We start from the raw sequence: 11,813 nt of genomic DNA on the forward strand, positions 1-11,813 counted from the left end.
AACCTTATATTCAACAATGAATAAAAAAGGCCTCTTTATTTACTTCATGAAGGTTCAGAGTACAGATTTCAGAAAACAACTACAGTCTGTATATAAAGGTTCAAATAAACAGAAAAAACAAACATTTCTTCTGGTTGGTGAAATGAAAAGCAGATATAGAAAGCTGCATTAATTTGTAGTGTAACTATTAGAATTAATTGTAGTTCTTTCTAGAACTGAAACTATCAGCACTGCAAAATGGACTTCAATAAATCTGGACCAAACATAAGCAATGAGATAAACTGCATAATGTTTTGACTCGTAATATAATTCTTGATTGAGGCTTACAGTGATATCCTCTACTTTTTTTGACAGAAAGTTCATAGATCAGAGTCAGATACATAAACAATGGTGTCTCTCTCACAGGAGTTTGAACACAGGTATTCTGCATAAAGAGTACAGAAGAGGTTTTTTTTTCTCTTGGGCCAGTCAGATATTTAGTTTTATTTGAAGTAATGACCGCAAGAGGGCTCATATTAACATGTAAGATATTCATGCAAAATGAGCTAAAATGAAGGAAAAAAAGTCATTGAAGTGCAAAAGAAGCGATATATACATAACAAAATGGCTTATTTTTGCAAATATATTAGTGAGCTAAAGTATAAATCAATCAAGCTAATGGAGTCAAACCATATTTATTTTAAAGCCATAATAGCTTTGTCATGTATCAGTATTTTTCAAACTGCCAACAAAGAAACATAAGAAAGGAATTATATATGAACATTTCCCACTAAAATGGATTTAAAGTATAATCATACATATTATTATATATTTCTGGACCACATCTATTTAAATCACATTCATAAACTTTCAGAAAGCCTTTGACAGCCTCGTTCACCAAAAAACATCAGAGATGAAAATCCAAGACAGAACAGACACACCCCACACCCAAAATCAATGTAACTTGACTGTCTCTAACATTGAACCCATAAGAGAAGAGAAAACACAAGAAAGACCCAGAAACTGTTAAAAGAGGTCAACAGACATTGAGGCAAATGAAATAAAGTAAAGATGAAACTGGAGAATTGTGGATGACCTGTGCTTTTTGTGTTTCTGGGTAAAGTCAGCCTTACATGCTCCCACACAGAGACCACAGCAGCCCAAGTGAGACCAGTAAAGCCAGTGGAGTGGTTTGTCCTAAAGCTGAGTTGATGAGTGGAGTGGTTTTTCCAGAAGTTGAGTTGAGTGGAGTGGTTTGGACAAAAGTTGAGTTGAGTGCAGTGGTTTGTCCAGAGCTTGAGTTGAGGATTTGGATGCGTCCTTCTAGAGACGTATAAAGTTTCTGATTTTTTGTAATGTATTCGGACACGACTGACACGTCCAAATTCCCTGGAAGGGAATGAAATGGTAAAATGAAGTCAAGTTCAGATAAACAACATTGGTACAAATTCAATCAAAACCAAACATCTCACCAGTGTTGTGACTGAGCATCTCGTTTGGGATCATGGAGTATCCATCTCCACCCTGCACTATGAAGGACGGCATCAGCACTTTATAAATGGTCTCTGGATGAACAGGTTCGTAGCGAGGTACTCGACATTTTACGCAGAGGGTAGTGAGGCTTGTTACACGATTCCCCTCAGGTTTAGAGAGGTCAAACTCTACACGAAAACCTGTTTGAGGACATGGAAACTTGAGGATCAAACCTAAATACCTTTGGGGTACCAACGGAAATATATCAGTAGCAGAGTTTTCAAAGTCCAACAAAATCAGTCTACCAGCAGCTTTAAAGCTTTCTCAATAACATGACATCTCATTTGAAAGAAGGGTTTTGTATACATTAACTGTACAAAACCCAGCTTTTTGTAAATTTGTAGACTGAAACAATTAAAAAAAAAAGAATTTACCAGATACTTGGAGAAACTCTCCACTGCTCTGACCATATCGTTTCACAGAGTGTTCAAAGATTTTGAACAGCGTGGTGCCCTTAAGCTCCACCAGGTCAACAGTATTTCCAAAAGGTGTAACTGCGATCAGGTCTTCACTGGTGATTGAACCTGCAACCAACAACAAATTTACAGTTCTTTATTCCATTCTTCTGACAAAATGTTTATCACAGAAAACATCCAATCATCAGTGATTATCTATAGCATCACTTTGAGGAAAGGTGTTATAAAAAGTCTGATTTAAAAGGAGTAAAACAGGATCAAATATAGGCTTATAATTACTCAAAATAAAACAAAAGAGTTTAAACAGTAAAATAAAAATTACTGTGCAAGGTATGAATAAATAGTTCCAAATTTAATAGCATTAAGCTCTGATTTAAAGAAGAATAGGTCAGGGCAGAGCTGAAGTTTGTTGTTGTTTCAGATATCTTGAAATGTATTCTTCATTTGTAGTTTGGACCCTGGGGACGGAAACAAACCTGAAGCAGACCATCTCAGAGGTCTGGACGCTTCTTAACACTGTAGCAGACAACATTCACAGATTTATAAACCAACTCTTAATATAGTGTGTTCTTTGACACAGGAAGCTAGTGCAAAGATCGGAGAACTGGACAGAACTGGAGTGATCTTTCCTGGTCTTGGTTGAATCCTTAAGCTCACTGCTTACTTTAGATAAAAACATGGGCATTTTGCTTTAATCCTGTCAAGGCAGTTAAATTCTTAGTATATTATGAAGTAACTTTGGAGAGAAACCAGACTGAGTCCTTTTCTTTCTCCAGACAAAACCATCTCATATCTTTCTTGGCACTTTCTAGACCTGATCATAAAATATCTTTCTGTTTTTATTTTACTTAAATGAAAATGAGAGACACACCATTCCTTGCACGTTCGTCAATAGATGTGCGAATGCCTCCTCCGTTGGCAATACTGGCACCAATGTGGTTCCATTGAAGACCATTTGAGAACCTGATGTTGTTGTCAACCTGAATAATGGAAATAGAGGCAGACTCTCTCAGTCACACAGGGGTTTTACTTTTATTCTTGTATTATTGGAGAGGGGTTTGTGTGTTTGTCCCATCATTCTTACAGTCCCCTCCAACTATGTCCCCAAAAAGGTTCAGACAGCCAGCCTTTGTATAGTTTGTCTTTTCTATCAGGTGTTTTGTTTGTAATGTTAACTCAACACTTGGCATTTTTACCTTTTATTATTAAATTATGCCACTAGGCACAAGTTTGGAGGGACCATGTGTTTGGTCTAGTGTTTGCATGTGTGTATTCACCTGTTGGGACTAATCATCCTAGTATCTTTTGAGCATACTTGACTTTTGCTAGAGGACCTTTCATTGTTGTGATAAACCACAGTTGTTGAGATATCTGTTTTATTGACAGTTTCATACTCAAAACAAAGATCTTGTCGCAAAAGCATAGGGCAAATGGCTTTTCCAGAAATCCTCTTGGCTAAAAACAACAACCTTTACCTTCTGATACAGGCCATATTTTAGCATTTGTCATGGCTCAAAAAACTAACATCCAGAAATGCTTTGTCTTATTTTGAGTAAGACCACCTGCATATCCATATCTGATACATTATGAATTAATACAGTAAAGCATGATACAAGATGAAAAAAAAATCCCCACTGTTAAATTTGCTGCCAATTTTATGTAAGGGTGCTGGGAGGGACAATTACAACAGGTGCTGCTGTGTCATATGCATTGTCTAGAGTGGCTGCGATCAGCTCCGGTGGCTGTTCTGTAGATGGAACATGGGCGCCTGGCCAAGATCTGTACTCTGCTGAGTGCCCTTTTCTTGTTTTCCTTTGGCAGCCCTCAAAGCATCTAACCACCACTGTAAAAGTCTGTAGAACTTTTGACAAATCAACTATTTTACATACAACATAATTGATCTGACAAAAAATATAAGGAAAATCAGTTTAGGGGTAGTACCAGAGACTCCCACGCTTGGTTTCACCTTTAAATGAAAACTACTGTACCAAAAGCTGCATTGGGTCTAAGTGCAAGAGGACAGTGCAGTTACCAGAGTCAGCAGGTAGAGGGAGGTCATTAGTTACCCTCACCTTCAGCAGTCTTTCACAGTGGAAACAATCCAACAGTTTCTCAAATCTATTCGTCTTCAAGCAAGACAATGAGCTCATGAAGAGACTTATTTTCCATATATATATATATATACAGTATGTGTGTGTGTGTGTGTGTGTGTGTGTGTGTGTGTGTGTGTTTGTGCTTATTTATTGTAAGCAAGCCCTAAAGTTTTGTATGGAAAGTCTCCCCTTTTGCTTCTGTTTTACTCTTTTACTTATGTAATAACATATCCACCTTCACTTTATCTGTTGCACTATCATGGGAATGTTCTCTGAAAAATAATTGCTACAACAACATTAGTATACAAATATACAATATTAAACTTGCTGCACTGTAGTGTGAGAGTTGTGTCTTATGTATGCATTTTTTGGATATTAGCCATGTACCTTTAGTCACACCCCTTACAGATGCATCTCAATACTGCTTGGCTGTAGTCAAAACAGACATAAGACGACTGGAAGTCTTTCATGATATGCCATATTTTCTGGCCAAACAAAATCTCCAAAAATCAACTGTACAAGAAAACAGGTAACCAGAGTATACCAAGGAAATTACCTACAGACTTTTGAGATTTACTGACCTAGTTAAGAGGAGGAATTTAAGGGTTAGTTTGTTACGTTGCCAATAGTTGCACTACTTTCCCTGGAAAGTGCATACTCCACCCAAGTCACTGTTACTTTAGAGAAGCTTTGGATGGTTTAACCTCTATCTGTATTTTATGATGTTTTTTAAACAAATAAGCTATATAAAATACACATACATATTTAACATCTATTGTCAACAAGCCCTGAGTACATTCTCAGTGTGCTCTGGGACAGATGGAGCAGCAGAGTGCCAGGCACAGTGAAAATGAGACTTGACCGTTGATTGCACTGGTTCTTAAAGTTTGTGTCCACTTGCCTCTGTAGCATATGCTCCTCTCATCCATCGATCTGATCTTATAAGCTCTAATTGGATTTACTGATCAATTACCCACCCTGCTACTGAAACTCCCAAAACTGCTGCTGAGAGGAAAAAAAGATCACATGAAGAGTTTCACCTGTTCTGTTTTCTAGGAACCGGAAAAACCTCTGAATTTAGAGAGGGGACACAGAATGATTAGGGACACACACACACACACACACACACACACACACACACACACACACATACATACACACACATACATACACAAAGTAAAGCTTTTTGATTCTGATTATGTAGTGTTAAATAGGTCATCATTAAATACTTACCATGGCATCACAGATCAGGTTTCCCAGATTACATTCCCGAAATCGACACTCCTCACGGGTCCCATTTAGGAAGACCAGAGTGTTTCCCACCACCTGAGTTGAATAGTTGGCCAGACCCTTTTTCCATTCCTCCACATCTGCAAGAACTTCTGGATCTAGACAAGACATTTGGCCATACATTTAAGAGGCATATGAAGCCTGCAGTGCTATGCATTTAATATCTGAAAACGCCTTTAGAAAAGTATTTCTCCTTACAAAATTAAGAGAAGGGAAAACTGTCCAACAGAAACAAAGTAACGTCACAAAGCTAAGAAGGATAAGACTGAGACAGACACTAAATTAAGAACAAGAAAGCAGATTCTGTTCTTGTGTCTTTACCCTGTGGGACGCTGCTGTCCAGCAGTATGGGGTTTCCTGTGGCCCTCAACACATTTCCATCATTATCAAAGGTCACGTTCAGATAACCCAAATATTTTCCAAAGGCGTAGGCCTGCACAATAGGAACCTGCCGCCTGTCATCTGATTCCACCATGAGTGGATAAAGACCAGTAGGGACTTCTGTAGAGGGAGGGTCACCTGAGAAATAAAATGTGTGGACAAAAAAAAAGATGAATAACTGTAATGAAAACTACAATGTTTATTTTAAAAAAACGATTAACACTATAGATGTAACTATTAGTTCAACCTTTTGATTAACCCTAACCCTTGATCAGCATGAATTGTAAACTAAAAAAGTGCATTTTTTTTCAGATAATGTTACATTAGACATCACATTTATCCTTCACTCACCTGATTGGACAATTGCATGCGGTTTTCCATTTGCCCAATCACAGTGTATACTTGCCCCAGGCAAGCTTTAATGTCAAGCTCTGTATCATACAAGGAGACATTCCTTTGAACCTTTTAGTGTGAAATTCCCTGAAGTGATTCAATTTCAGATGAAAACACTACACTTGATTTTTCTAAGAGCATGTTTTCTTCTCTGTCTTAAAGGACTTAATTTATTTCATTAGTCAACAAATACTTATAGGGTAGATTCTAGATATTTTTGCATTTAAGGTCTTTTGTAAAGCTGTTCCAACCACACAGGGGAGGGACACAACAAAAAATAAATTCTGTATTTCCTTTGTCATTGTTTTTGGTAGATCAGAGGCATATCGTTTGCTGCCTGGTATCTCCTCTGGTGAAAAGAGAGAAAGATCTTTCATGCTGGTCCACCACAGCCTGACCGCAGCCCGTCAGTTCACTCTGCCAAGCTTGGAGGTGGAGACAGCCAGACCCTGTGACTCGAACTCTTCTGTTGTGAGTACCCAGCTTTCATTTGTCGTTGCACAGTTAGAGCAAAAAGCTTCCAATTGAGGATTTATTTTCGTTTATTCTTTTTCTGGTTGCTGGTGTGTAAGTGCGTGTGGAGCCACAAGGTTACAGAGTATGTTCTTTTCATTTTTGGCACAGTTTTTCACATTTAATCAAAAAGTGCGTGAAGAGGTGAAAAAAACATACAGCAGGTCCAGAGATTTCGTATATAAGGTAAATTGTGTGAATAGATTCGGGCTGCACCTACTTTTTTACTGCTAATTTATCAACTATTCTAAAGATAATTTATTTGCTACTCAATTAATATAGCTATTAATATAACCAAAAATAGATATTAAAAACTTTTATAATTACTATTTAAAATATTTTATTCAATTATCTTCTAATAAAAAAAATTATACGTATAATGGTGTGAAAAGCCTGTTAAGGTGCAGCCATGGTCTACAGCTCACTGTGTGGTGTTCTAAAGCTCGATCTCTGGTGGAAACCATTTGCAGACTGTGCTATGTCGTCCAGAGGGAAATAACGTGTGTGGTGACTTGTTTGCTGTTGGCTCAGGTTCCATATATGCCTTCTATCTGATTACTATATTGCAACGCTTTAACACACATTTTGCAAATCAATACATGTTGCACAGATTTTCCTTTTCTATGATCTGAATGCTTCCACCACTGACATTACCAGCTGTATTCATGTCCGCACCTGTATAGAGGAAAGTATCGCTATGTCCACCAATGACGATGTCGACTCCGCTGACCTTCTTTGCGATTTCCTTATCCACATCAATGCCTGAGTGACCCAAGGCGATGATCTTATTGACTCCCTGCTTCTTCAGTTCATCCACCTGTGGCTGCAGAGCAGTCACTTCGTCCATAAACTTCAGGTGTGGTCCTGTAGAAGCAGTATGAAGAGAGAGACGCTGTCAGTCCTGATCCCGTCTTTATTTACTCATGCAAATTCCTTTCGAGTCATATGGATTTTCTCTCATTTCAAACGTTTTGATACTTTCAAGTAGCAATCTGTGCATTTAATTTGTACTTTCCATGATTTGAACCATACCGTTTGACACTCCACCAGTCTACATAGTGACTTTATCTCTTGATTAACTCAATTTTCTGTTGATATTTTTTGTAGTAAGCCTGCATTCTGTATGTAGTTGGTGGATGCACTTCAAAACAAATGTGAAGCCACGTCTTATTATACTGGCATAAATAATATTAAAAAGATCTGGATTGTTATATTGTTCATGTTAGTCAGGTTTTTGGTCTGACAATTTGAGTGGTGGTTGTTAATGGAACTCAGTGTGTCATATAAAGAAAAAAGCGCTCTCATATGAACAATTTGTGCTCTTCACATGATTTATTTCATGTTTATGAATTATCTATGAACAAAAATGCCAGGCTCCGCAGTTTGTTAATGTTGCAAGGACACATTAAGCTTTTCACTGCAGCAGTGCTTCAAATCACACTTTCTAAATATGTGCACAACAATCTGCATCCAAGTTTAGCGGTTTTGCGGCCCTGCTAAAAAAAGCTTTTGTTTGGTCATTGAGCTTTAAAGTCCTCTTGTCCCCTTTTTCCTTTAATCTTTGAGATCTTTTTTTAAGATCAGTTATCAATTAAAACAGATAAGCATGGTTTCCTAAGTGACACATAACTTCTGGGAATTCTGTGCCTGAAATATTCAGCAGCTACTCCTCCCAGGAAGCCATTTTTTTTAAAACTTTGCAGTGTTTTTTAGACTATGTATCCACAAGAAAAAAGGATTTAACATGTGCACATTGAGATGAAGCATGAATGCTCTTTGGAGATGTGTGCTTCTACAGTCTTTTACAACCTCTTTTTTTCACCCCAATCGCACCCAATCTTTTTGAGGCATAAGAAAAATTTCCTGTAACTTTTTATGACAATTGGAGAGGAAATGGTGTATGCTATACTGATGTAGGCTATGAAAATAAGAGAGAGTGTATGTCATCATCTGGTTTACAGTTTTGAGGCCTTCTGATGAGCATGAGACATAGTTACAGGCTAACAGAGAAATCACAGGGAAAACATACACCTACACTTACCAGACTGGGACACTTGAGGAGTTTCTTGTGTTGTATATCCCACCACGCCCACCATCTCGCTGCCAACTGTAAGGACTTTGTAAGGTAGAAAAGAGCTGCCAAATGTCGATGCCAGAGTTTCGTCTGGTTTGATGGTGGCACTGAGAACTGGAAACTTGATCTGCTCCAAGAACGGTTTCATAAGTCCTTCCACTTTGTTATCAAACTCGTGATTTCCCAAAGCCTGAAAAACAAAATGGAAATTTAAATTGAGAACTGCATAAAGACATTCTTGCAGAGGCTGCTCTCACCAATATCCGATTACATACAGGTGTACACATATGAGTCCTTGATAAGTAAAACAACACACAGCCTAGTTCTTTTACATTTTGCTAATGAGGAGTTCAGAAAGAGGTAACTTTTAATATGAAAATCAACATGAAATACAGTGGTGTAAGAAGTACTTACATTAATAACTTAAGCAAAAGTAGAGATACCATGGTCTAAAAATATTTCATTTAAAATAAAAGGCCTGAATTTAAAATGTTACTCAAGTAAAAGTTATAGTAGCAAAATGCACGTCAAGTATTAGATGTACTTATTATGCAGATCTTTTTTCAAAGTGTTATTATTAATTAATATTGATTATTTATTTGATAATCTTCACCAGGCAGGAGGGGATCGTGCGTTTAGACGTGTTAGTGTGTGTCTGTGTTTGAGACACTGTGTGTATCCGTCTGATACACACAGTGTAGTGAGATAATCTTGCAAACTGCCAGACCACTCACCATATATTTTGTATGCACATGTATGACTGTATGCTCAAGGGCCTCTCATGGTTGTTGGGATTCATGTGATTCAGAATTGTTGAAAAATCCCTTTTTATTAACTGTTTTACACCGTCACTGACGGCTGTCTCATACTCAACGAGCCTTACCTTGTCTGTTGTAGGCATCATTTTGGTCTTTTTCATGGCTGAAAAACTTACATCCATAGGATGTGTGGTCTCAAGACTTTAAACTAGTGATTGAAACCATAAACTCATTAGGAAATTGTTTCCTGAGGAAATCAATCTTGTAAGAAGTAGGTTCATTTTCTCATAGACTTCTATACAATCACACTTCTTTTCATGCTTCAGCGCCGGTGATAGCACTCAGGTTGTCAATATGGACATACAGTACGTCTCACTGGTTATAAGTTCCCCCTTTTTTAAAAATATATTCCCTTCCATGAGCACCAGTGGTTTGAGGGACACCAGAAGAACTCCTGCTGCCTCTCTTTCTTTTAAACTCCACTTAAATATAATTTTTCCTTATACTTTCTGCGAGTGCCTATATGCAAATTCTGACTGTCATTGGTGAAATAAGGCCCCCTTATTTTGTCCCTTAAGGATTGAAAAACTTCTAGACAGTGTACCAATAATCTTTGCATTAAACACTGGATTTTTATACATTGCTTGGAACTACGCACTAAAATTTTCATCGTAACCAAAAAGTCACTTACAATGTCAAGCGTTAATGGCCGCAGCACTTAGACAAAAACTTTGGCTTTCTTCTGTACAACTTGCAGTGTTGTGCATTTCTTTGTCATTTATGTGTTTTCAAATGAGCGAACTTATTTCATAATTAGCTTGTGTTTTATATTTTCATGATGTAAGTTTATATATTAATTATATACGCTTTTTAAAAGATGTTTTTCTAATTTGCCTTTTCTGAAGTTGAAGTCGATCTCGCTTGGCCACGTACAGAAGTATTTATTTTACACATACAGAATTTTAAAAATCTCATTTTTTAAGGTGAAACTCCTCCACAGGAAAAAGTGCAGGATTTATTCAAGACTTAAAACAGTGCAAAGATTAAAGGGCACTGAGAGCAGACAGGTGATCCATTAAAACATAGATATAAAATAGTTCTGTATGTAAGTACAGAACTATTTTTAGTAATTTCTCGTAATTTTGTAATTTCTAGTAACTATTTCTAGACATCTTCTTTATAATTGTAGGATAAAGCTGACTAGCACTTTTATTACCTTCAGTAACTAAATAACTTACCAAGCTCTGTGTTTCTTACCATGGCATCATACCCGAGTTTGTTCATAAAATGTGCAGCCTCAGCTCCCTTGTAGTGGTTGAACCAGATAGTCCCTTGGAACTGGTCTCCGGCATCCAGGAGCAGGACGTTGCTCTCGTTGCTGCGGATCCTCTTGATCATCGTGGCTCTCCGGGCCACCCCAGCGAAGCATCCGCTGCTGCTAATACTGCATTTCCCGGCGTGTTTACTAGTCTCCTCTACCCGAGCGTGTACGTCGTTGGTGTGGAGTAAAACCAGGTTCCAGGCCCCTGAAGTGGACATGGAGAAGCCTAGCAGGAGGACAAGGCAAAGCCAAGATAGAGTGTTCCTTTCTGGGCGCATTGTTGCCATCTCTCTGCGGTCCACTGCACGAAAAAATAGGAGGAAGGGGGGACTTGGATGTTGGCTGTTTTTTCGTAAGTGATGAGCAGGAATCTTTCTTGATACTGCTCTCTACTCCCTCTGCTTCCTATAAAGACTCTTTACAAACTATACTATAAACTATACAGAGTTTCTTGTAAAACTAGATAAACTAGTTTGGTCTAAAGGGAGGAGATTGAAGAAACCTCAACACCAGCTGGAGAAAGGGACAGAAGAAGGAAGGAATATGTCAATTTTGGAAAGACTGCAGATGCTTTTGGCAATCAAACTCTTGTATTTTTTCTTGTTCTTTATTTTATTTTATTTATTTATTTATTTCTAACCTGTACTGTTCAGCAGCTTAGGCATGCAGTATGAGAGGTCTGGGTGCCTTGAGATGCCATAACAGATTTGCTCTGCAAAGGAGGAGTCTGATATCCTACAGTACAACGTTTGAGTGGATAGGGAGAGAGAAAAGAGAGAGGTTGGGGGATACAGAAGGGAGGGGAAGACACAAGAGACAACAAAAACAACAACAGTAGCAACAACAACAACGACAATGAAAACGATGACAACAATGCTAACTACAATAATGACAGCTGCAAATATTTACAACAGTATTAATGGTGGAAGCAGGAAGAAAATGAATAAGTAAAAAAGAGAGAAAAATAAATTAGTAAAACAAACAAACAAACAAACAAAAAAAAACAGATTGCATAATACTTACCCAAAATAACCTTGACATGGATAACATCAACATTTGTAA

At 37.7% G+C, this 11,813-nt stretch overlaps 1 protein-coding gene across 1 annotated transcript; it reads right to left on the bottom strand.

The window, feature by feature from the left end:
- Window positions 1-587: 587 nt before the first annotated feature.
- On the bottom strand, window positions 588-11,559 carry LOC121958004 (snake venom 5'-nucleotidase-like). The gene is made up of 10 exons (XM_042506843.1): window positions 11,392-11,559; window positions 10,688-11,264; window positions 8,640-8,862; window positions 7,274-7,462; window positions 5,633-5,830; window positions 5,255-5,409; window positions 2,800-2,908; window positions 1,887-2,036; window positions 1,452-1,652; window positions 588-1,368 (listed from the first exon to the last, which is right to left on the bottom strand). Exons 2-10 carry the CDS (start codon window positions 11,036-11,038, stop codon window positions 1,109-1,111), a joined length of 1,836 nt encoding a protein of 611 aa, XP_042362777.1. The 5' UTR covers window positions 11,039-11,264; window positions 11,392-11,559; the 3' UTR covers window positions 588-1,108.
- Window positions 11,560-11,813: the final 254 nt, after the last annotated feature.

Source organism: Plectropomus leopardus, chromosome 18, assembly GCF_008729295.1.
Source record: "Plectropomus leopardus isolate mb chromosome 18, YSFRI_Pleo_2.0, whole genome shotgun sequence".
In the NCBI taxonomy this organism is placed as follows: domain Eukaryota; kingdom Metazoa; phylum Chordata; class Actinopteri; order Perciformes; family Serranidae; genus Plectropomus; species Plectropomus leopardus.